This window comes from Bos indicus, chromosome 8, assembly GCF_029378745.1.
Source record: "Bos indicus isolate NIAB-ARS_2022 breed Sahiwal x Tharparkar chromosome 8, NIAB-ARS_B.indTharparkar_mat_pri_1.0, whole genome shotgun sequence".
Classification (NCBI taxonomy): domain Eukaryota; kingdom Metazoa; phylum Chordata; class Mammalia; order Artiodactyla; family Bovidae; genus Bos; species Bos indicus.
The window spans coordinates 84,176,456-84,202,411 of record NC_091767.1 but is presented as its reverse complement, the minus strand read 5'-3'; the positions used below and the strand labels follow the sequence as shown (position 1 = coordinate 84,202,411).

General features: G+C 48.1%; 1 protein-coding gene across 2 annotated transcripts in view; it reads left to right on the top strand.

Moving 5' to 3' along the window:
* The first annotated feature begins 6,398 nt into the window (after positions 1-6,398).
* Positions 6,399-25,956, top strand: part of IPPK (inositol-pentakisphosphate 2-kinase) — a 59,397-nt gene continuing 39,839 nt past the window's right edge. The window contains exons 1-6 of one of the 2 annotated variants that reach the window (XM_070794301.1): positions 6,400-6,736; positions 15,484-15,531; positions 17,620-17,715; positions 20,901-20,967; positions 24,739-24,860; positions 25,719-25,808. In XM_070794301.1, coding sequence (XP_070650402.1) covers positions 6,656-6,736; positions 15,484-15,531; positions 17,620-17,715; positions 20,901-20,967; positions 24,739-24,860; positions 25,719-25,808 — 504 coding nt within the window. In that variant the 5' untranslated portion in view covers positions 6,400-6,655. Of the gene's footprint in view, positions 6,737-15,483; positions 15,532-17,619; positions 17,716-20,900; positions 20,968-24,738; positions 24,861-25,718; positions 25,809-25,956 lie in introns of both variants that reach the window. The other variant, XM_070794302.1, reaches the window with a different exon arrangement.

Sequence of the window (25,956 nt, the reverse complement as noted above, 5' to 3'; positions counted from 1 at the left end):
TCATCGTAATAAAAAGCCGTATGAAATCCACAGCGAATATCACACGCAGTGGTGTAAGACTTGAAAGCTTTCCCTCTAAGAGCAGGAACGAGGCAAGGAAGCCTGCTTTCACCACTTCTATGCAACAGAATTGGAAGTTCCAGCAGAAGAAAAGTCATCCAAATTGGAAAGGATAAAGTAAAATTTTCTCTGCAGATGATCTCATGTGTAAAAAAACTGAAAATTTTCACAGAAAATACTGTTATAATTAATTCAGCAAAATAGAAGGATACAAAGTCATTACACAAAAATCAGTTTTGTTTCCATACACTAACAATGAATAATATGAAAAGGAAATTGAGAAAGAAATCCCATTTACAGTAGCATCAAAAATAATAAATATTGGACTTCCTGGTGGTCCAGTGGTTAAGAATCTGCCTGGTAATGCAGGAGACACAGGTTCCATCCCTGGTCTTGGGAGATTACACATGCCCTGGGGGGCAACTAAGCCTGTGAGCCACAATTTCTGAGCCCTTGCTCTGGAGCCTGAGTGCCACAAATACTGAGCCCATGTGCTGCAAGTACTGAAGCCCACACACCCTAGAGCCCATGCTCTGCAACAAGAAACCACCACAGTGAGAAGCCCACACACCATATCTAGGGAGTAGACCTCACTTGTGACAACTAGAGATCAACGTGAAGCCATGAAGCCCCCATACACCCCCAAAACAGCAAAATTACAAAAATAAATACCCACAAATCAACTTACCCAAGGAAGTGAAAGACCTGTACACTAAAAACTATAAATCACCGATGAAAGAAATTGAAGAAGGCACAAATAGTGGAAAGAAAATTCTGTGTTATGTTTGCAATAATTATTCTTAAAGTATCCATACTACTCATACCAGACTATAGGTTCAGTGAAGTCTCTTATTAAAGTTCCAGTCCATTTTCCACACACATACACATGCACACACACACATACACACGTGCACACACAAAATCTGAAATTCGTATTGAACCACAATAAACCCTGTGTACCCAGAGTATTTTTGAGAAAGAAAAAGCTGGAGGACTAACACTTCCTGATTTCAAACTAGGTTACAAAGATACAATGACATGGTACTAGGACTTCTCTGGTGATCTAGTGGTTAAGACTGCACACTTTCACTGTTAGGGATGCAGGTTTGATCCCTGGTTGGAGAACTAAGACCCATGTGCTGTGCAGCATGGCAAAAGAAGAAACAAAAAACCAATATGCTTCTGTCATAAGAACAGACACTGATCAATGGAACTGTGTTTCATTAGAAAATCCACAGTATCAAAAAGATATGACACTGAAAGATGAATTCCCTAGCTTGGTAAGTGCCCGATATGATCCTGAAGAAGAGTGGACAAATAGCTCCAGAAAGAATGAAGAGGCTGAGCAAAAGTGAAAAAAAAAAAAAAAAAAATGCCCAGCTGTGGATGTGACTGGTGATGGAAGTAAAGTCCGATGCTGTAAATAACAGAACCTGGAATGTTAGGTCCATGAATCAAGGTAAATTGGAAGTGGTCAAACAGGAGATGGCCAGAGTGAACATTGACATTTTAGGAATCAGTGAACTAAAATGGACTGGAATGGGTGAATTTAATTCAGATGACCATTATATCTACTGCTGTAGGCAAGAATCCCTTAGAAGAAATGGAATAGCCCTCACAGTCAACAGAAGAGTCTGAAATGCAGTACTTGGGTGCAGTCTCAAAAATGACAGATTGATCTCTGTTTGTTTCCAAGGCAAACCATTCAGTATCACAGTCATCCAAGTTTATGCCCAACCGCTAATGCAGAATAAGCTGAGGTTGAACGGTTCTATGAGGACCTGCAAGACTTACAACTAACACCAAGAAAAGATGTCCTTTTTATCGTAGAGAACTGGAATGCAGAAGGAGGAAGTCAAGAAACACCTGGAGTAACAGGCAAGTTAAGCCTTGGAGCATGAAATGAAGCAGGGCAAAGGCTAACAGAGTTTTGTCAAGAGAATGCACCAGTCATAGCAAACACCCTCTTCCAACAACACAAGAGAAGACTCTACACACGGACATCACCAGATGGTCAGCACTGAAATCAGATTGATTATATTCTTTGCAGCCAAAGATGGAGAAGCTGTATACAGTCAGCAAAAACAAGACCAGGGGCTGACTGTGGCTCAGATCATGAACTCCTTATTGCCAAATTCAGACTGAAAGTGAAGAAAGTAGGGAAAACCTCTAGACCATTCAGGTATGACCTAAGTCAAATCCCTTATGACTCTACAGTGGAAGTGATAAATACATTCAGGGGATTAAATTTGATAGACTGCCTGAAGAACTATGGACAGAGATTTGTAACATTGTCCAGGATGTGGTCAAAGCCATCTCCAAGAAAAAGAAATGCAAAATAGCAAAATGCTTGTCTGAGGAGGCCTTACAAATAGATGAGCAAAGAAGAGAATCAAAGGCAAAGGAGAAAAGGAAGGATATATCCATCTGAATACAGAGTTCCAAAGAATAGCAAGGAGAAATACAAAAGCCTTCCTAAGTTCCTCAGTGATCAATGCAAAGAAATAGAGGAAAACAATAGAATGGGAAAGACTAGAGATCTCTTCAAGAAAGTTAGAGATACCAAGGGAACATTTCATGGAAAGATGGGCACAATAAAGGACAGAAATGGCATTGACCTAACAGAAGCAGAAGATATTAAGAAAAGGTGGCAAGAACACAGAAGAACTATACAAAAAAGATCTTAATGACCCAGATAAGCATGATGTGATCACTCACCTAGACCAGACGTCCTGGAATCCGAGGTCATGTGGGCCTTAGGAAACAGCACTACAAATAAAGCTAGTGGAGGTGATGGAATTCCAGCTCAGCTATTTCAAGTCCTAAAAGATGATGCTGTTAAAGTGTTGCACTCAGTATGCCAGCAAATTTGGAAAACTCAACAGTGGATTGATACTTTTGAAAGAATTGATGCTTTCAAAATGTGGTGTTGGAGAAGACTCTTGAGAGTCCCTTGGACTGCAAGGAGATCAAACCAGTTAGTTGTAAAGGAAATTAGTCCTGAATATTTGTTGGAAGGTCTGATGCTGAAGCTGAAGCTCGAATACTTTGGCCACCTGATGCGAAGAGCCAACTTATTAGAAAAGAACCTGACGCTGGGAAACATTGAAGGCAGGATGAGAAGAGGGCGACAGAGGATGAGATGGTTGGATCGCATCACCGACTCGGTGGACTTCAGTTTGAGCAACTCTGGAAGTTGGTGATGGACAGGGAAGCCTGGTGTGCTGCAATCCATGGGGTCACAAAGAGTTGGACATGACTGAGGGACTGAATTGAATTTCATATGCTAATGAGTGGGAGGTTTGGTTTATTCCATCCATTTTGAGGAAGGGTTGGAGATTTCCAGGAATTGAGTCACTGCCCACTCCTTGGTCTTTTGACAGTGTCTTGGAACTATCATGGCCCCTCTGTGTGTGTCATTTAGCTTGCTGATTGAGGATCAAGGTCTAGTTGGCTTGTCTGCCATCTTGGACCCATTTGATTCTAATTGGTTTATGTTGTGTCCTTGGGCTATGTCATTCTTTCAAAAGTTGTGCCCTGCTCCTTTGCCTCCTGTTATACATGGGGTCGAAAAAAGTTGGACACGACTGAGTGACTTTCACTTCACCTCGTGCTTGCTAGTGCAAGGTTGCTTCAGTCATGTCCGGCTTTTTGTGACCCATGGACTATAGCCCGCCAGGCTCCTCTGTCTACAGGATTCTCCAGGCACGGATACTGGAGTGGGTTGATATGCCCTCCTCCAGGGAATCTTCCTCTCACTTCACTTCGACTCTAGCAACTGATTCAGTGCAGAAGCAGATGTGAGACTATGGCTATCCTCTAGGGAGCCAGACTTGAAAGAGATTTGCAACAAAATTGTAAAACAGTTGCCACTCTTCTTTGTATTTTGGGGAAATATCACTTTTTAAAAAGGTAATGTTCCTTGATCCTTATGGCATAGCCTTACCTGACTATGCAACCTCTCCCTACTAACCAGGGGAGGGGCGGCACAGTTCTTGAGGCACTAGCCTACTGTGTTCCCCCTTTCCCTGGCAAAGTAATAAAGCCACACTTTCTCCTCCATGAAAAATAAATAAAAAGGTACTGTTTATTGCTTTAAAATGAAAATAATTTTTAGAGCTTTGTTTTATGATAAACATATTATATAAATTTGTAATATGGTAAACAGTGGTGCTGGAGAAGACTCCTGAGAGTCCCTTGGGCAGCATAGAGATCAAACCAGTCAATGTTAAGGGAAATCGACCCTGAATATTCACTGGAAGGACTGATGCTGAAGCTGAAGCTCCAGTATTTTGGTCACCTGATGTGAACAGCCGACTCATTGGAAAAGTCCCTGATGCTGAGAAAGATTGAGGGCAGAAGGAGAAGAGGGTGTCAGAAGATGTAATGGCTGGATGGCATCACTGATGCAACGGACATGAACTTGGGCAAACTTTAGGAGATGGTGACGGACAGGGAGGCCTGACGTGCTGCAGTCCATGGGGTCCCAAAGAGTCGGACACAATTGGGCAACTGAACAACAAAACATGACTTGTGGGACTTAGTTCCCTGACCAGGAATTATACTTCAGCCCTTGGCAGTGAGAGTGTAGAGTCCTAACTACTGCACCACACCAGGGAATTCTTGTCAATCATTTTTTTAGAGTTTAAAATGGTCTTGAGAGTAAGAATTTGAGACTCACTTATCTAATTTAATCCTCATAGCACCTCTATGAGATCATGTCAACAGGGAATAAACTGAGGCCTGGAGAGGGAAGAGATGTGGCTTTTGTTTCACTGCCATTAAGTGGCAAGGGCAGAATTCAAACCTCCTCCTTAAAGTGTATACCTCAAGGTTCAGTGAAACCTACTCCTCCTGTAGGCAAATGGGGTAGGGGGTCCCCAAAGAAAGAAAACCAAGCATGGCTTTCTTGACATAGAAGCCATTTTTGGCATAAGCCATTTCTTTATCTAAGCCTGACCACAACTCTTACCCTTGAACAGGTCTCAGTAATAATAATCTTAAGGTAATGTCATCAGGCATGAAAAGTAATAGGAAAGATACTTTATCAGTATGAAAGACTCTCAGTTCTGTTTAAGTGGTGAAGATTATTCTGAAGTGCCAGGTAAGTTGGGACCAAAGGGATGATAGGAGTCATCCAGGCCTGCATTTCATATGATGTACTCTGCATAAGTTAAATAAGCAGGGTGATAATATACAGCCTTGACATCACTTCCCTGACAGAGGTCCATATAGTCAAAGCTATGGTTTTTCCAGTAATCATGTATTGACATGAGAGTTGAACCATAAAGAAGACTGAATGCTGAAGGATTGATGGTTTCGAACCGTGGTGCTGGAGAAGACTCTCGAGAGTCCTTTGGACAGCAAGGATATCAAACCAGTCAGTCCTAAAGGAAGTCAATCCTGAATATTCACCAGAAGGACTGATGCTGGAGCTCCAATGTTTTTGTCACCTCATGCAAAGACTCATTGGAAAAGAACTTGATGCTGGGAAAGATTGAGGGCAAGAGGAGAAGGGGGCAACAGAGGATGAGATGGTTGGATGGCACCACTGACTCAATGGACATGAGTTTGAACGAACCCTGGGAGATAATGAAGGAGAGGGAAGCCTGGCATACTGCTGTTCACGGGGTCACAAAGAGTAGGACACGACTTAGTGACTGGATAACAAGGGATGATGTAGACCTTTTCTGCCTCTCATGAGTTCATCCAGCGGAAGTTTGCACTCTGACTGCCCAAAGCTCCTTTATGTTTAAAACTTCCTCAGTTGTCCGATTTGGGGTGACACTGGTTTGGGAAAGATCCCCGTGGATCTCCTTACTTGTTGAAAGTAATAAATCCTTCCTTCTCCCACTTTTTGGCTTGACACCACCAAAAGGCAAACCCAGGTTTTCAGGTAACTCTTTGGCAAGAGCGCCATTTAGGAGTCCACTTGCCTCTTTAAACCACGTATCCTTATTTGTAAGGTGTGGACCACAATGTTTCTACTTCCTGGGACTACTGCATCAGATATTAACAATCCGATGAGTGAGAAATTTATCCCATTCTACAGAAAAGAACGCTGAGGCTCATGATCCAGTGGTCTCCAGCTTTAGAGACCACCCACCCCAGGCCCACCTGGACCGCCCCATCCCCAGCTCCTACCCCTGCTGGCACCCCCTTGGCTGCTAGCCCGCCAGTATAACTCCACCCACAACCCGCCTGGACTCCAGTTCACCAGCTTGTCACTTCGGGACGCCCGCAAGCCGCCGGCTCCTCCCGCTTGCCTCACTTCCGGGCCCAGGCCGGAAACCTTCAGATTCTTAAGATCGCGCTCCGGAAGTGAGTCACTGTGCCAGTACTTAAGATGGCCGCCATCCCACCTGCTTCAGTGGACGATAGATAAGAAGCCGGCGTGAACCCAGAAGTTGCCCGGCTAGGCAGTGGTAGCTTCGGGGGCGTAGCTTCCGGTGGCCCGCGCCTGCGAGTCCCGGCGCTGAATCTAGTGGAGGTGGCAGGTGACAGGCGCTGCTGCCCGGTCGGCGGCGGCTGGTGTCCAGGCAAACCAGCGGCCTCCAGCTCGCGGCCCCGCAAGGCTCCACGGCCGCACCGTGTGATGGACGAAGGGAAGATGGACGAGAATGAATGGCGGTACCACGGTGAAGGCAACAAGAGCCTAGTGGTGGCCCATGCGCAGGTGAGCGGTGGCCTGTCGGCGAGGTTCAGGGCCCTCACCCTACTCCCAGGGGGTTACGCGTCCCCCAAGAGCCCCTTCAGCTCAGGTTGGTTCTGCATCCCCTCAGCACCGACTACCCCCGATCGGTTCCCCAGCAGCCCTTCTCCTGATCGGTTGCGCGTTCCTCGAGTGTCACTGCCTCTCGGATAGATAAGTTTCGCCTCCCCCCAGCATCACTACCCTGTCGGGTCGGTTCTGCCTCCGCTTTGTGTCACCGCCTTCCCCCGTATCAGTTCCGCGTCTCCCCAGCGCTCTCCTCCTCCCCCTAGGTTGGTGCCGTGTCTCCCCAGCATTCCCCTCCATCCAGATCGGTTCCCTGTTCCTCCAGTGTTATCTCCTCCCCCTGGGTCTGTTTCGTGTCCTCCCAACGCCCCCCATCCTAGTCTCACACGGGACCGGCCCCGATTGCCCAGCCGCGGTGAGGACGCCCGGTGTAATCTTAGGCAAGACAGAGGTTACGGGCAAACTCCGGAGGAAGAAGCAACGTGCTTGGAGTGCTTGAACTCCCCAAGCACCGAGGGAGTTACGCCTCTGAAATGCAGGGAATTGCTGTTCTCCTACTGCTGTTGTTAATATCAGTGGAGCATTATCTACAGGTTCTTCTCCAGAATCTTTTAGAATTTAAAGAATTTCCCTTTCTTTATTCAGTAAGGATGAGAGATTCAGAGAATGCAGTAAGGACTCTCAGTGAGTTGAATCCAGGAAGAGAAGCTTGTGGGTTTGTGTAAAGGCCCCGGATCTCTGACATCTTGCTGTCTGATTCAACCAGGCAGGAATGTGATGGGCTGGGGGAGGAACCAATAGGTGTCATTGAGGGCTTAAGAGGATGGGAGTTGCATTTACACAGAGCTGGGCGGAATCCCGGTTCTACCACTGCCTGGCTTAGGTTCAGTTTCTGCATTTGCCCAGTGGAACTGGTAACAGAATCTCTTTGCAGAATTGCTAGAAAGATGAGCTGGAGAAGTTATGCAAGTGATAACTCTCATCCCCACTTGGCTCAGGGTTTAGGAGCTCTGACCCAGCCCAACAGCTCCTACAGGGTGATTGGCGCAGGAGCTGAGTGATGTCCTGCTCTGTTGTTCCTGAGCTGGGTGCCCTGGGGCAGCTGTAGGATAAGCTGCAGTCACCGAGGTGGCCCCTGTGTTCTGCGTTTTGTTACCCATTAGCACTGTTGGGAAACTGAAGAAGTGAGTCTGCAGGCTTTGCTCAAGATCTTTAGGATAATTAATAATTGACAAGGCTTAACCTGAAGCCGCTCTTCTCTGTCAGTCTGCTGGGCCTCATTGTGTTTCAGGGTTGTGCAAAGCCCCGGATAGTCCAGCATGAGTCCCTTTTGTTTGAATATTGTGTGACCCCCTGCATCCTTTCACAATTCAAATACTCATATTCCTGTTCCTCAGTAAGACTACATGGTATATCTTCATTTTATGTAAAGCTAATTAAGACTTCTTTTAGCTAATGAACTGAGTTTCAAAAATAGCATCAGATGAAGGAGCAATTTCCAGACTCAAAGTAAAAGGACACCGGGCCTTGGGCACTCAGATACCTTCTCCACTGTCCCTGACAAGCATGTGTCCGCTCTCTACGGCAGCTGCCCCTTCCCTTGTTGCCCAGCTTCGGTTGTTAAGGTCATGTTTCTTATTCCTTTAGATGGAGTCATCAGGCTACTCTGTTACCTGTTCTCTTCATTCTTTAATTTAAATCTAAATCTTTGTTACTGTGCTCATTCCTGCTTGGTGGTTGTTATCATTTGAAGATCATGATCACAAGTGGTCTTGTAAAAAAACGTTCCCACCAAGTGAACACACTGAATAAAGGGAGAATTATGCCCCTTGTGTACTGAGAAGCCTTTAGGCTTTGCTTGGGCCTTGAGGACCAGGAAGGAAGAGGGAGCCCTGGAAGGCAGCTTTCAGGGTCCACTGTGCCCAAGGAGAGGGTGTGTGTGTGAGTGGGATAGAAGAAGGTGAATGAGTGAGAACATGTATTCCTGCTCCCATGGATGGACTCTCCAGACCCACCTCATTCATTCTGAAGTAGAGTGTGACCCTTACCAGGCTTCATTCAGACTGGGAGATGGTCACTTCCTCAGAGAGGGCATCATCTACTTTCAGAATTGAAAGTTCCTTAAAAAGTGATGAGGCAGTCAATCCTAAAGGAGATTAGTCCTGGGTGTTCATTGGAAGGACTGATGCTGAAGCTGAAGCTCCAATACTTTGGCCACTTGGATGGCATCACCGACTCAATGGACATGAGTTTGAGTAAGCTCCGTGACTTGGTGATGGACAGGGAAGCCTGGTGTTCTGTGGTCCATGGGGTCACAAAGAGTCAGACACGACTGAGCGAATGAACTGAACTAAAAAGTGATGAGTCCATCCCCTGTCCCTTCCAGTGTCAAAGCCTGACATACCTTCAGCCAGCCAGTCCTAAGGTCTGGCATTCTGTAGTGAAGGAACATAGGATGAGACACAGTCAGTCTTCCAGCCTGGTGGCTTGGGAGGCTTCTGAGAGCACAGGACTTGCAGAAAATGGGACTTGGATATGGAGGAGTTAAGTGCAGGCCCAAGGAGGGCTGTAGTGTGAGGATGTGTTCAGGGTTGGGCAGTAAGAGATGACTGAATGGTAGGCCAGTTCTTGACAGGTTGCTGTCAACTTTCCCATGGCCCAGTGCTCAGCATCCTTGGGACCGGCTGTGCAATTTAACCTTTTCCCAGGCACTGGCCCTTGGCCCTGCCACCAGCCCTCTGCAGTGCTCAAAGGCTATGGCCAACTTGGCTCTGTATGCTAGTGCCTGGGGTTCCCGGCAGTGACCCTGTGGGGGGTCTGGGGCAAGAGCATTTCCGTTGTGGGCACATACTTTCGTTTTCTACTGCAGCCTGAGGTGCTGTCACTCATTCTAGAGAGCACATGGTACCTCTGCTCATGCTGAGTCATGGTCTTGAAGCCCAGGGCAGCCCTCAAGTGCGCTGCTGCCACGTTGGATTTCTCTCCTGGTGGTGTTGCTTTTACATCTGCAGTGACCCTTCTTCACCTTGGTCTTGTTGGTTTTGGCTTGGTGGCCTGTCCTGTGAAGGTCACTGTAAGACTGGTTTGTCACCTGATCTCTTAAGTGCCTTCAGTGGGGGAAGTCACCCAGGGCAGGCCAGGCAGAGGTTCCTCCCCAGGTACTGAACTGCCCCCCAGCTCCCCTCACCTCTGGGATGCAGGGGAATTAGGGGCCAACTCCCTTTATCACACTAAGCTGTTGTGATGTTTTTCTCCTTATTGACAGAGGTAACATGAAAGACTTGGCAACTGAGATCTTTTAGCAAAAGTTTGTTCCTGATCTGTCAGGGTTTATATCGTTTCTAAGATTCTGATAGGGCTTCAGATTGTTTCTGCAATTGTTTTGATGCCCTGGGACATTTGTGTGGGCCCTGAAGATGTGGGGTTCAACCAGTCAGGGGCTGTGTGTTTCTCTTTTGTGTTTTAGGATTTCTGATTTGTAGATCATACTTCTTAATGGAGATATTGGAAGCAAGTAAGAGTTGTTCTTTCTTTTTTTTTAAAGACATATTCCCAAATCCTGGGCTTACTTTTCTCCTGAATCTAGTAGAAAGTTAGATATTTTTTTTTTTTTTGAAAGTTAGATATTTTAATGCTCTGTTGCCTATAGTATTTTTTTAAACAAGTAACTTATTCTGTATTTGAGGTTTTTAATGGTATTCACACAGGTTGATAAAGCTGATGAGATTACGTCTCATTGAAGAACTCTGCATTTAGCCCTGTCTTTATTCCTGGGATCACCTGCAGTTGAATGGTTAGGATTTGGTTCTTCCAAGACATTCTCTCTTTGGTGGTTTTCAATCCTGGCCTTGGTGAGTGCTGAGCTCTGCCTTCCTGGCATTTGGAGGTCTGCCAGTCTAGGCCTGGTATCCTAAGGTGGCATGGTCACTCCCCCCACCCTGATGATAACCTTCTTCCTCCTCAGTCAGAACTCAGTCAGGACAGCAGCTGCCCCTTTTACCAGGAAGGTAAGCAAAGTTTCTCCATGCTGCAGAAGGATGAGACCACAGCACTGGGTCACCCACCCCTTGGTTTGTTTGGACACCTGCTCTGTGGCCACCATGTGGCCTTGGAGGGCCTGGGACTTCAAAGCCTCCCCTGGGACTTGGGTGCTTCTCTGTCACCCTCACTGTCCTTTGCATGCACTTGTGGTTTGTCTTTACAAAACATTCTGCTTCTCTTCTTGCTGTTGGATTTTCCATCCCTTAGAAACCTTCTGAGCACCTCTTCTGCCGCAGTCCCTGGGTGTCCTGCCTGTAAATGCCGACTGGGCTTACACCTCCATTCTCCTGTCTCCCACCTCATAACTCGTGTCTGTGTCTGCTTCAGGCCTGTGGCAGCTGTGGTCCATACAGACAGATGAAACTTGGGAAGGAAAGTGCCCTTCCTAGTCCGGGCGCCTGCTGTCCCCACTTCCTGTCTGGCCTCCCTTCAGAGTCTTGGGCTCCTGCCTGTGGAATGTCTCACCTCACCCTCCATCTGTTCTGCCTGAAGCTGTCAGCCACACACTGTCCCACCCTTGTCCCTCTTATCCTTCTTTTGGAACTGTGGTGTGCTTCTGGCTGTTTAGTGGGCACAAGTGGCCTGGCCTGATATGCTGTCCTAGGTATTCTGCTGGAAGATCCGGACAGTGGCTGGTGGGGTGTCTGTGAGTGGTGGCCTCACCAAGAAGCAGAGCTGAGCCACTTTGGGGTGCTTGGGGCAGCACCCTGAGGCTCTATTCTTCTGTTGCTGTGTTTATCTATCTCCTTTTCCCTTGAAAGTTACCTGATCTCTGCTTCCCTGGGGTTTTCTTGGGGTGCTGTCCTGGGTAATATCCTCACTCTGGAGGAAGACTTGACTTAAGCTTGTCCTCCAGCAGCGAGGCTTCAGCAGCTCATCACGTCATACCTTACCTTTGCCGAGAGGTCCTGGAGTCTTAATTCCACCCACGAATTTCCTCCTTTGGGCTTCACATGGGTAGGTGACCCTCTTACTATATTGTTTTTGTATTCTTTTATTTCTATTTAATGCCAATCATTAGTTCCTCTCACCATCCCAGAAAATACAGAATATTAGAAGGAAGAAAGTAAAAACCATCCAGCATTTCCCTACTAGTAAAAATAATTTTTGTTAACATTTGATGCACTTCCTTCTATAACACGTTTTTATTGAATACTTAAGAATGGTATCTGTCTGCTTTTGTTTCCTGCCTTTTCTCTCAACTCTGCTGCTGCTGCTGCTGCTAAGTCACTTCAGTCGTGTCTGACTCTGTGCAACCCCATAGACAGCAGCCCACCAGGCTCCCCCGTCCCTGGGATTCTCCAGGCAAGAACACTGGAGTGGGTTGCCATTTCCTTCTCCAATGCATGAAAGTGAAAAGTGAAAGTGAAGTTGCTCAGTCGTGTCCGACTCCTATCGACCCCATGGAGTATAGCCTACCAGGGTCCTCTGTCCATGGGATTTTCCAGGCAAGAGTACTGGAGTGGGATGCCATTGCCTTTTCCACTCTCAACTCTACAGCATAAATGTGTAGATACTTTTTCACACACACACACACACACACAAGGCTGCAGAGCACTGGGCAGCCAGAGTTCCTGTGCTGTCAGACATTCACATGGTTGTGCTTTTAGAGCTGTTATGAGCCAGGCTTTGCTGATGTCTTGATATTCGGATGACTTGGATGGGTTTTCAGGGGGGATCAAAGAGCACGTCCTAGGTCCTGGCACATAACATGCCAGTCCTCCCCCACCACGGCCTTGGACCCTCACTGAATGCTTTCTACTCTTTTTAAATTTATTTGTTTTTGGTTGCACTGGGTCTTTGTTGCTGCGTGTGGGCTTTCTCTAGTTGTAAGGAGTAAGGCCTACTCTTCCTTGAAGGACGCAGGCTCTGGGGCCCGCAGGCTGCAGTCGTTGGCAGCACGCAGGCTCAGTAGTGGCGGCTCCCGGGTTCTAGAGCAAGTTCTAGAGCACAGGCTCCATAGTTGTGGCGCGTGGACTTATTTGCCCCTTTGCACGTGGGATCTTCCCCGAGCAGGGATCAAACCTGTTTCCCCTGCACTGGCAGGACCACCTGGCAAGTCCATCTCCTTCTTTTATAAGTAGAGTGTTATATACATTTTGAGACTGTTTCATGTACGTGTGTGTGTCTTTATATGTGTCATTTCTCCATTCACTGACTTTTTCAGTCTTGTTGAAATCTTTGGTTTTCATCTAGTGTTTCAAGGCGCAAGAGAGCACACCACACTTTTCTATCCTAAAGGACAGAAGAGGTGTGGGCCCCACTAAGATTCCCTGTCCTACTTTGGAACAGGGAAGAGCTGCCTCTGCCCCGGACCATGCAGAAACTCTTCTTAAGCCCCTCTTCTTAGTCTCATTCCTTTCTCTTCATGTTCTTAACATTTATCCTAGACACTATGAAGGAGATATACTTTAAACATCTAGTTTCAGATGTTTGAAAGGAAAGGAGTTGTTTGCTTCACAACTGGTTAGAAGTTTGTGAGCTGGCAGGGCCCTGGTGCTTACCAGATTAGGTGTTAATTTGGGCTCCTTCATGGGAATCTCCCTGTGGGCGGTTGCATCAGTCTTGCTACACACCATGGGTGGCCCTTGAACTAACTATGTCTTTATGCCAACCAGGGCTGGTAAGGTTGATTTCTCATCTTTTCGCTTCTGTCTGCTTGAATGGGTGTCACCTGGTCCCATGGCTGGCCTTGGGGCATGTCACAGGGCCACCAACTCAGCCCAGTCAGACCCTCACAGGGGGCAGTTAGTGCTTGCTGTCCAAAACAGATGTGCCCACTGAGTGCTTGCATTTGTGGAGACTGACCTTCAAGGCTGACACTGCAGCTCCTGTGGGGCAGTTTCTGGTGACAGTTTTAAATGCTAAACAGGTCAGTAGAGAAAGCAGTTTTCCTTGAAGCAGACACAACATGACACTCAGAATTTCTTAATAGGTCTTGAGAAATAGTGGAGTCCAGGTAAAAAGTGAGTGACTTTTAGGGGCCCAAGTTTCTGGGAAGTTGCCTAGAATTAGGGTTTCTGCATTATCAACTTTTGTTTTTCCTTGAATTTTGATGGAATCCTTGGCCAGTCGATTCCCATGATTGAATACTAACGTCTACCTGGATTTGGGAGGGGTTAGAGATGGCTGGATGGCATCACTGACTCAATGGACATGAGTTTGAGCAAGCTCCAGGAGTCGGTGATGGACAGGGAAGCCTGGTGTGCTGCAGTCCATGGGTTTGCAGAGTTGGACACAACTGAGCGACTGAACTGAGGGGCGGGTACATGCCCTTGACCTTAGCTTCCCCAAGTCTGGGCTTGGGGCTCAGGGAGGTGATGGTTGTCTGGAGTTTTGAGAGGAGTATGTGTCATCAGAGTGGGATAGGAAGTGTCGGGGGGCCGTGGGCTGGGGAAATGGATCTGATCTCTATGGGCCTTGCTTGCTCTCGGCCATGTTTTGAGTGCTAAACCTGTACTTTCTGAGTCTCTTCAATCACCAGCCCCTCCTGCCCCACCTGGACCCCAGTGCTCTAGACAGTACCCAGACTGCTGCACCTCCCCTCCTCCTGGCCACTGCTTTACAGGCTAGGTTCCCATCCAAGCCCTTCTGCCTGGAACTCTCTGTCTCCATGGGAATGGTTTCTGAAGTTGTCCAAATGGAATGAATCTCCCCCATTACCAAGACTCCATAACACATCCAGGTTATTTCCTTGAAGAATGGCTGTTTTCAAAGGCTGTACTTGTTTAAAAGGTTATTTTTTTTACATTTTTGACATGTATGTTAGCATTGTAAAAAATTTTTGAAACGTATGTTATATTTTTTGTATGTATTTTTTTGAAATGTATGTTATATTAACACTGTAAAAAGTTGGAAAACCCAGAACTTGAAAAAATTAAGTTCCCCAGTTGTTGCTACCTGGACACACGGTTATCTGTTCTGAAGTTTTCTCACAGTTCATACAAACTCAGCATGCACATACTTTATTTTAAACAAGGGATAACATCATATATGGGTACACAGCTTGATTATGACAAAGTACATGGACCTGTATTCTCATGACCAGCTCCTTCTAGAACCTTTCTCAGGGACCATCCCAGGTGCCAGAGATCTGAGTCTTACCTGTTTTTGAGCTTTACATAAATAGCACTGTACCCATACATCATTCTCGATTACACACACACATATATATGTACATATTTATAAAAATAGGTTCACTCTGAAAGCCCCATCCTGTAATCTTTTTCACTTATCAGTGATGATGGCTATGCCTCTGTGTCTGAAACATGGATCTTCCATATTTTCTGGTAAATGACTACCTGGTATTCCATGGTCTGGAACACGTTCCTCTGTATTTAACCATCCTACTGTTGTTGACATTTAGGTTGTTTACATTTTATGTGGAATTGTAAACAGTCCTTTTACATGCAGTGGCTGAAATCTTCTGTGCATCTTTTTTCCTTAAGATAAATCACCGGGAGCCTCCTGACTAGGTCAGAGAGCAGAGGTTTTCCTGGTTGCTCTGTGTCCTCAGACATGTGGCCCAGTAATGGCCCTTACCTCCTCCCCGGGGCACTGGGTGTCCCAGGCACTGCTGAGGACAGCTTTTTCTGCACAGCCATCTACCCTCATCCCCAGGCTTTGTGTGGGTACTAATCGGACTCTGTTTTATTTTCCAATAGCGTTGTGTGGTGCTTCGTTTTCTGAAGTTTCCTCCTAATAGGAAGAAGGTAAGATCAGTGGATTTGCCACCCCATCGTTAAAATAATTATTTAAGAAAACTTTGATTTTTTTTCTGATGCAAAAAAGTATTAATGCTAATTTTAGAAATTTGAATATGATATAAGCATTCAGTGCTGAAAGCGATGTGCCCATCATTCCTGCAGGACCCAGTGCTTTGGCCTGCTGGGTCATCATGGTCAGTCCCTGGGTAGTGAGTCAGGAGCCTACCAGACTAGTTCAGAGACCTCTGCTTATGACTGGGAAACCCAAAGGCCTTCACTTTGCCATGGCGATTTCCTTACACCCTGCTGCCTCAGTTTCCCTATCTGTGGAAGTCTAGCTATGAAAATGAAGTCTGTAATGCTGTGGTAGACAATCAGTGTTACAAGTCACAGCTGGCAGTTCAGATGGAGCGCTGGGTTTCTGTTCTCTGAGTCAGCCAAGCAGAGTACTGTGGGCACCCTTAGAAAACCACTGTTCTGCTGCGTGCCTGCTGACCCCCGAGTTGCAGTGTCTATCTACCTTGAGGTGTGATGTTGCCGTGGTGTTTATCTAAGTGGTCACAGAGGTCAATATGCAGGAGCCCTGTGGGAGCCTTTCGTCTTTGATGTTCAGTGGGGAGGGCGTGATATGAGCATAGACTCTATCTTAAAAGGGCAGAAAAGGCTGGAGTTGCAGGTCACACCCACACAGTGGGGCAGGGCCGTGGTGCTGGGTGGTGAGTGGAAATTGGGCTCAAGATCAGGGTGTTGGAGACATGAGTCACCACCTCACCTCATTTGAATTATGGTGAAACAGCCAGAAAAGATGGTGAGGTGGATGGCTTATGGGTGCCAACGGTGGCTGATTGTGCAAATGAAAGGCACCCTTGTGGGTTAGTTTCATAGAATGAGAAGAGGGGACCAGGGGAGAAAGCTGAGGACCGTCGTCACGGTGGGACTGGCTGCAGTGAGGTCTGGGGCCGGTGTGGTCGGTGCAGAGAAAGATGGCTCAGGATGCGGGGGAGGTGCGGCTGCTGAAGAGACTCCTGCGGGGAGGTTCTGTTTCTGTGGAATCCAGGTGGAAACGAGAAACATTTCAGAGGCTGCCTGTAGTCCTCTCCCCTGCCCCCGTCCCCCACTCGGGGTCTGTGGAGCCCAGCCTTGGTGAAGGGTCAGACTTCTCTGGATGCCTCTGTTTTCAGTTCTTCCCGTTTACATTTATTGAGGTAATGTCTCTCAAGGCAACAGTGTGCTGTTTTGCTGTTGTTGTTATATAAATGGCTCTATGTGATGCCAGCTGCATTATTTGTGGGGAATTGTGTCTTATTCTGTCAATAAGAAGACCTTTTTGTCAGAAGCCTATGGCCACAGCTCTGCAGAAGCACTGCCTGTGTTCTGGAGTTTTTTTGCCAGGCTTCATCCTAACGCAGCAGTGCCTTGGGATGCAGGCTGTGGTCTGCCTATGTTCTGGTGCCTGCGGAGCAGCTCAGACCAAGACCTTCTCAGAGCCTGAGCCGTGTGTCAGGCACCTCTCAGCCCGCTGTTGAAGAAGACAGCCCTCTCGCTCCTGAGTGAGACCTGTGATCAACCCTTTGTCCTTCTTGCCTTGGGTGAGAGTGAGGGATACAAGATTGATTTTCTGTCTCACCTAAATCTCACAGCTTATCAACTCTTTAAGAACCTCTGGGGTAAAAGTGTTTTATTTCTACATTTAGAGGCTGAAGAATAAAATCTAAATATCTAGTAATTTTTGGATGGGAAAGATTTTTAAAGTCAAATTTCTCAGAAGGTGTGCACGGGCCACAGGTGGAATCCCCCTGTGTTCCTGGTGTGAGGAAGGCAGGGCCACAGATATGGTTCTTAAACTTACAGCTTCGGAATCACATGGGCCCTGAGTAGAATGCAGAGGTGGCCCAGGGGCCCCTGGGGACGGAAACTCCCCTGAGTGTGGTAGTCCCTGCGGCGGGGCCTACCTTCCTCCGGGTCCAGGGCCACTGGTGGTTTCCGTGGCCACGCACCTGGCGGCCCTGTATGTGACAGGGGCTCGTGGTGGTACCAGAGTCTGCCTTCTGGGAGCTCCCGGGCACTGAGGCCTCCTTGTCCTTCTCTTTACAGACCTCGGAAGAAATATTTCAGCACCTGCAGAACATAGTGGACTTTGGCAAAAATGTCATGAAAGAGTTTTTGGGTGAGAACTATGTTCATTGTGGGGTAAGTGATGTTTTTTAAATGTAGTCTAAATTCATGAGCACATTCTGTATCAAAATACCAACTTCTCAATTATAGTTTGAAAGTTTGTGCTTCACAATAACCCCTAATGTTAGTTACAGAGTTTCCAAGTGCTTTTCTCATTTTTGCCCCATGAGGTAGCAGAGCAGATCCTGTTATTCTCATTTGCTAGCTGAGAAGCATGGGATTCTGAGACACTTTGTCAGACCTTAACTTGCTGGGACCCCTGGGACTCCACCATGCCACCCTCAGGGGGGCATTCAAATTGGTGAGAGCTCTTGATGAGGTCCAGGCAGCAGCCTGGATCTTTGATAGGCACCTTCGAGCAAGGTAGGGAGAAAAGGGCCCCCGTACTGGGAGGTGTGACCTGGTCTCGTGGGAGACCCCAGCTGAAGCTCACGCGGCGTGGTGGCTTCCACCTGCCTGCAGGTGGTCTCTGTTGCTGGCTTCTGGTCTCAGTTACGGAGAGCAGTACTTGTTACAGGCAAGGTCTGCTGTTTGGATGCTCATGGAGCGGGCAGCATAAGAAGCCTCAATGGAGTGGCCCTGTGATCCTGGCAACCCTCAGAGCAGATGGCCATGGTCCACGTCTGGGACAGTCATTCCTACGCCTTGGCTTTGATCACCGCTGCGCCTCTGCTTCTGCTGGCCTTACTGCTTATCTTAGATCAGAACCCTGAACAGATGATCAGATTTGTCATTTTGAACAGAGGGAATAGTACTGCCTGTTTTGCAAGTTCTGTACCTTGTGTGCATCTTGAGAAAAATGATGCCAAGAAGGATTGCCTGGCAAAACAGAATTTTAAGTGGCTCTGACAGCAAAATGTCCTCCTTTGACAGCTTAGGACGTACTGTGGGTGGCGCTTCTCTGGGTTCCTTAGGGCTGTGGTCTTATCTGAAGACTGGGGCTAAGGATCCTCTTCCAGGGTGGCCCAGAACCACAGAGCTTGCAGTGTGGTGCTGGCTGTTGACCTGCTGACTGGGGCTCAGCAGCTCCCCATGTGGACTCTCTGCAGGGCTCTGAGCATCCTTGTGACTCGGTCCTGACTCTTCCAGTGCGCAGTCTGACAGATGACCTGTCAAGAAGTTGTGTCTGTCACTTCCACAGCATCCTGGGGTCTTCGCAGATCAATTCTAGGCAGTGTGGGACTACACAGAGGCAAAGGCCGCTGAGGCCATCCTGGGGGCCAGCACCACCCCTCCCCAGCTGTCCTGTTAGATTGTGGACGCCTGAAACCCACCTCCTGTGAGAGCCTGAGTGACTGAGTGCTGGCTGCCTCCTCCTCCTCGGCCTGGACGGTGTCTGAGAGAACGCAGCTGTGCCGACTGTCAGTGTCCTTCCTGGGGCGAGAGCATGCTCGTCTGGCCAAGTGGGAGTGTTGCTCTGTCTCACTCAGGGACTCTAGACTTTTCTTCCAGGAGGGGCCAGTGGTGAAGAAGGGTGGTGAGGAGCTTGCGGTTCCAGCCAGTGGCAGCCTGGCAGGTGGGAATAACACTGGGCTGTCCCTTCAGGCCTAGGGCATGCTCTAACTCCGAGTTTGATTCTGTTTGTCCACAGTGGACAAGGCTCTGGGCCTGTGAGGTGGATTCACAAGGTCACATCTTGGGAGTATTCACCCTGTTGACATACCTCCTTTGCATGAAGACACTGCCAGAGTGAAACACAACCTGCTTTTCCTCCAGGTGGCTGTAGTAGTGAGAGGACTGCCACTCGGGCCCAGCACCTCTGGTCCTAATAAGACCATATTCAGGCAAAGTCCGCATTTGTAAACGATATGGTTTTCTCCTTCTGATGACATGAGCTAGCTTAGAGAGGGGCCCTGTTGAGAGCGTTTCCCTCTTCTGTGTCCTGAGACGAGAAATGACAAGCCCAGTGGTGAGAGCAAGGCTCAGACAGAGAGACAGACACACCCCTTGTGCCATGCTGCCTCCAACCCTGCCTGGCTGGTTTGGGGACTGATCTGGGCCTGTCTTCATGTGAGTTGGAGGTTAGGTGGGAAAGGGCGTGATGGAGGTGTGGCATGTAAATGGACAGGATCCCAGCATCCTCTTTCTAGGCCAGTCTCTTCCATCCCCTTGGGATTCTTTAGAAGTCAGAATTCTGCCACCCTGGAAATATAGGGAAGATGGTGAGCAATGTGGATTAAATAGAAACTCTTGGTTTGGGAGATTGCAAAGAAACAGCAAAGCAGAAAGAAGTTGCTTTTCTGTTTCTTGCCCCAGTGCACCAAATATTGGCTGTCCTGTAGCTGATGGGGGCACAGGATGTCCACCTGGGGATTTATTTTTTTAAAGATGATTTATTTTATTAGGCTGTGCTGGGATCCAGTTGTAGCATGCGGGATCCTTAGCTGCACCTTGCAGGATCTTTGCAGTTGTGGCATATGGGATCTAGTTTCCTGACCAGGGCTCAAACCCTGGTCCCCTGCATGTGGGAGTGCGGAGTCTTAGCCACTGGGCCATGAGGGAAATCCCTTACCCAGAGATTAATATTTGATCAGACCCCGTTCCTTGAGCTGCTTCTCAGATGGGAATGTGAGAAGCCTCAGGTTGCCCGAGGAGACAGCTGGTGAGGAAGTTTTTGCAGGCAGAGGGCTGTCTCAGGCCCCTGCTCTGCCATCCACAGACCCCTGGAGAATGAGGATGAGGTCGCCTTGAGAACACAGGAGCTGCCTGAGGAGTATTCTCTGGAGACTGATTGTGGGTGACATTGGGCATGCTGCTAGCCACTGCCATTGTGGACACCAGCCATCCTGAGGAGGGCCTGTTCCTGTTAGTGCACAGAGACGTTAGTGGTGAAGAATCCACCAATCAGCGCAGGAGACACAGGAGATGTAGGTTTGATCCTTAGGTCGGGAGGATCCCCTGGAGAAGGAAATGGCAGCCCACTCCAGTATTTCTTGCCTGGAAAATTCCATGGACAGAGGAGCCTGGTGGGCTACAGTCCATGGGGTCCCAAAGAGTTGGACATAATCTGGACATGTCCTTAAAATAACAGAGCAGCTTTTATTCCCAAAACTCACATACTGAGTGTTTTTTAATGTGGTAAAATATACAGAACATAAAGCTTACCATTTTAAGCATTTTAAAGTCTGCAGTTCTGTGGCATTAAGTGCGTTTACCTTGTTGTGTAACACACACTGAGTATTTCTTATTTGTTCTTACAGGAAGTTGTTCAGCTGCCTTTAGATTTTGTGAAACAGCTTTGTTTAAAGATACAGTGTGAAAGACCAGGTAAGGGTTTCTAACTTACAAAATTTATAATATTCCGTTTGAAAAGTGTTTGATGTTAGGCAGATACAGTTTTTAGCAACTTTTTTGCCAGGGACTTCATTATCAGGGGTAGAAATCCTAGGAGTTTGTGAATACAATTCTGGGTGTCAAATATGCAGATCACTGCAGGGAATATATGACCAAGAACTAATTCATAAAAATAATGCTTTTGAGGGGCAAAAGGTGGCTGAAGGAGTTGGAGGAGAGTTAGGGAAGGGAAGGTGGGCTCTAGGGTGGTCTGGAGGAGTCCAAAAGAAAACCAGAGCAGACCTGAGCTGTGGAGGGTGGGCCAGGCCCTAGAGGAAGGCAGTCCTGAGTTCCTTCTTTCAGAAGCCAGCACCACCCAACCTGCTTATCCTCTTGAGGTAAGCTGGGAGACTTGAGTTTTTGTACCTCCCACCACACCTCACTTACTTCCCTGAACTCCAGGAGTTGGTGATGGACAGGGAGGCCTGGCGTGCTGTGGTTCATGGGGTCATAAAGAGTCGGACACGACTGAGCGACTGAACTGGAGCTGGATCACCATACATAGCTTCCCCCATCACCACACGTGATTTCTACCCAGCAGTAGAAATGTACTGCCCCATCCGTCTCCCCGCCATCCCCGCCACCACCCCTGCAATATATACTTGCTCCTCCTCACCTCCCAGACTTTCCCCCTTCACCTTCTGTACCTTTCCCCACTGGCCATACTTCCCTATCACCAATAATATGTTCCCCCATCAAACCAATTACCACACATAGCAGCCCCCATCACCTCCAGTACCTTCCCCCATCACCTCACATACCCCCCATCATCTCACAGACCACCCTGATCACCTTCCCCAATCACCTCACATACCTCCTGCATCACCTCTCATACCTTCCCCCAATTACCTATCTTCCCCCATCACCTCACATATCTTCCCCCATTAGCTCCCATACTCTCTCATCATCTCTCATACCTTCCCCCATCACTTCCCATCCCCTCCCCTCATCATTTCCCATACCCTCTCCCCATCATATCACATACCCCCAAACTCCTCATACCTCCCCGCATCACCTCCCATGCCTCCCCTATCACTTCCCATACCTTCCCTCATCACCTCACATACCCCCATCACCTCCCATACCTTCAGCCATCACCTTGTATACCTCCCACCATCATCTCCCATATACTCTCCCTATCACCTCACATACCCACCCTATCACCTCCTATACCTTCCTCCGTTGTCTCACATACCTCCCCCATCTCCTCACATACCTTCCTCTGTTGTCTCACATACTTCCCCCATCTCCTCATGTACCCCCCATCACCTCCCATACCTTCCTCCGTTTTCTCACATACCTCTCCCATCTCCTCACATACCTTCCTCCATTATCTCACATACCTCCCCCATCTCCTCACGTACCCCTCATCACCTCCCATACCTTCCTCCGTTGTCGCACATACCTCCCCCATCTCCTCACATACCTTCCTCTGTTGTCTCACATACCTCCCCCATCTCCTCACATACCCCCATCACCTCCCATACCTTCCTCCGTTGTCTCACATACCTCCCCCATCTCCTCACATACCTTCCTCCATTATCTCACATACCTCCCCCATCTCCTCACGTACCCCCCATCACCTCCCATACCTTCCTCCGTTGTCTCACATACCTCTCCCATCTCCTCACATACCTTCCTCCGTTGTCTCACATACCTCCCCCATCTCCTCACATACCCCCTATCACCTCCCAAACCTTCCCTTATTACCTTACGTGTTCTCTGTCTATTATCTCCCATACCCTCTCCCCATCACCTCACATACTTCCCATCTCCTCACATACATCCCCTATCACCTCATATATTTTCCCCCATCCCCTCACGTACTCTCCCCCATCACCTCCTATACCTTCCCTTATCACCTCAAATATCCTCCCCCCACCTCCCCACACCCCCCCATCACCTCTCATACTCTCCCCATCACATCCCCACACCCCCATCACCTCCCCACATCCCCCCATCACCTCCCCACACCCCTCCCCATCACCTCCCATACGCTCCCCATCACCTCCCATCCTTTCCCCTATCACCTCCCATCCTCTCCTACCATCCTACCATCTCCACACCCTCTCCCTATCACCTCACATACCCCCATCTCCTCACATACCCCCCATCACCTCACATATCTTCCCTCATTACCTCAGATGCCCTCCGTCCCATCACCTCATATATCACCCCTATCACCTCTCATAACGCGCCCCCCCCCCCGCCCCCCGCCGCCCCGCCATCACCTCACATAACTTCTCCCCCATCAGCTCAGGTATTTTCCCTCCATACCTCAGGTACTTTCCCTATACTTATTTGTCACAGTAATGACACTAACCATGTTAAAGCTTTTCCTTTCACAGTCAGAGACAGAGATATAAAATTTATGTTGTTAAGGAGTGAAATGTCTCCTCCTAAATCACGGCCAGGCAGTCAGAGTGTGTAGTAAGCCAATATGAAATTTTTTTTCTGTATTTGATTAAGAAAATGGAAGAAAACAGGATACTGTGCCCTGGAGCCCCTGGTTTGGGGAGCAATGAGGAGCAGGGCTTCATGGGTGGAAACAGGTAACGAAGGGGAAGGAGGCAGCAGCCTTGTTCAAAACCTGGACTGTGTCTTGGCTCTGTTTTCCTCATCTAGACAGACTGAGGCCCGCTGTGATTCTGCCTCCTAGTTACTAGTGCCATGCGGCATCATTAGTTTTATAATCAGCAGTTATACTACTTAACAGTGATAAGACTGTCCCCTGTGGTAACAGTGACTCACACTCAGCCTTGTTGTGTGGAAGGAGGAATCTAGAGGCCATATCTTATGTGACTGTCTGCAGTATAACTTCTAGTAGTCAGTGCTGAGGAAATATTAGTGTTTGAATATTCTGAAGGAAGCTTTAAAAGGAAGGTAGTGGCTGTTGCCACCTTCTCTGGACTCCTGGGTTAAGGGAGTCAACAGAATTGGGGGGCAGTTTCCAAGATCACTCTCACTTTTGATGGCAGCTGCATATTTGAGGGTCCCCAGGACCAACCTCAGATCTGATAATTTGCTAGGAGGACACACAGAACTCATTGTTATTCTCATGGTTATGGCTTAGGGACACAGATTAAAACCAGCTGAGAGAAGAGGGGTCAAGGTTTTTGCTGGGGCTTGGTCATGTAGACTGGAGAAGGCAATGACACCTCACTCTAGTACTGTTGCCTGGAAAATCCCATGGACGGAGGAGCCTGGTAGGCCGCAGTCCATGGGGTCGTGAAGAGTTGGACACGACTGAGCGACTTCACTTTCACTTTTCACTTTCATGCATTGGAGAAGGAAATGGCAACCACTCCAGTGTTCTTGCCTGGAGAATCCCAGGGCCTGGGGAGCCTGGTGGGCTGCCGTCTATGGGATCGCACAGAGTCGGACACGACTGAAGCGACTTAGCAGCAGCAGCAGCAGGGCATGTAGACACAGCTGGCCACCTGTGTGGCTGCCCTCAACCTCCAGCCCCTCCAGAGGTGGAGCTGGTACTACAAGGTCCAAACTCCTACCAGGAATCACAGTGTTATCCTTGTGTGACTCTAGGTCCTTACAGAGACTCCTCAGGCAGGATAACCCAAGCTTTAGAGGTGACCTCCCCAAAGCAGAGGCTGAGTTGGTCCTGCCCCCAGCAGGAGCCCAGGCTGCCATGGAGTTGTCTTGCTGCTCTCGCTGACCCTCAGTTATCTTCCTCTCTCTGTTCTCCAGAATCTCGCTGTGACAAGGACCTGGACACGCTCAGTGGCTATGCCCTGTGCCTCCCCAACCTAGCCAGACTGCAGACCTACCAGTTTGCAGAGCGCCGGCCGATTCTGTGTGTGGAGATCAAGGTGCATATTTGTTAAAGGGAAATGGTATTGGGGAAAAAGGAGAAATTGTAAATCCATGGGTCATCTGCCTGGAGTGCACTTTCCCCACCTTGAGGTAGGGGCTACAAAGGATGTTGCTTGTCTAGTGGAGGTCAGTGATTACTGGAGAAGGGTCACTCCCCTGCTTCAACTCTGTGGCTCCCTGTCCAGCATGGCCACCTGAGTCTCCCTCAGGAAGCCTCCCAGGTATCTCATTGTTTCCTTTCTCCAAATCTCTGGTGGTGACTTCTGGGTCATGCTATTGGCCCTGAGCATTCACACTCCGGATGTTCAGTGTGGACGATGTTCTGCCTCTCTAAACAGAGGCTAATGTCTCAGGTGTCACAAATGATTTGGTGCCCTGACACAGAACTCTGGATTTTAAAAGATAACCAGAATTTCAGACATTCTGGGATCCTAGGAATCATCAGATGAGCACCACTGTGTTCACTCAGTCTTATCAGAGAGACCGTGGGTTCTGCTTCTTGGAGCTGAGAGTGTGGGACAGATCTGCACTCCTGGTCTTTCCAGTCTTGTTCTATAATGAAAACACAGTGTTACTCTATTGCAGTTTGTCAAGTGAGCAACTCAGGCCTCGTTGTTCTTCTCCAGTGAGAGTTCTGGGTGGATTCTCCAGGGGCAAAGAGAGATTTATACGATACAGTGAGGGCGGCATCAATTCCCACTTGAGACTGAAGATAAAAGCAACTTTTGGGAATGTTTGTAGCTAATACTTCGTGATTCTCCTGGGAATTGCACTTCATCATCCTGTAGTTATATGTCTGCCTGAAGGTATATGTTTTCTCCCTAAGCGTTTTTTCTTCCTTATCTGTTTTGCAGCCCAAATGCGGGTTTATTCCCTCCTCCAGTTACGTTACACACGAGCTGAAGCACAGGGTGTGTCGTTACTGCATGCACCAGCACCTCAAGGTAGGAGCTGGCCTCCGGGCGCTCACTGCACAGAGCCTGGGGTGAATGGCTGGGTCATCTAGAGTTTTCAGAGGAGTAAAATAAAATGGAGATACTGTTTACCTTTTATTTCAAAAGTAGTTCATCTTTTTCTTCTTAATTGAGATAG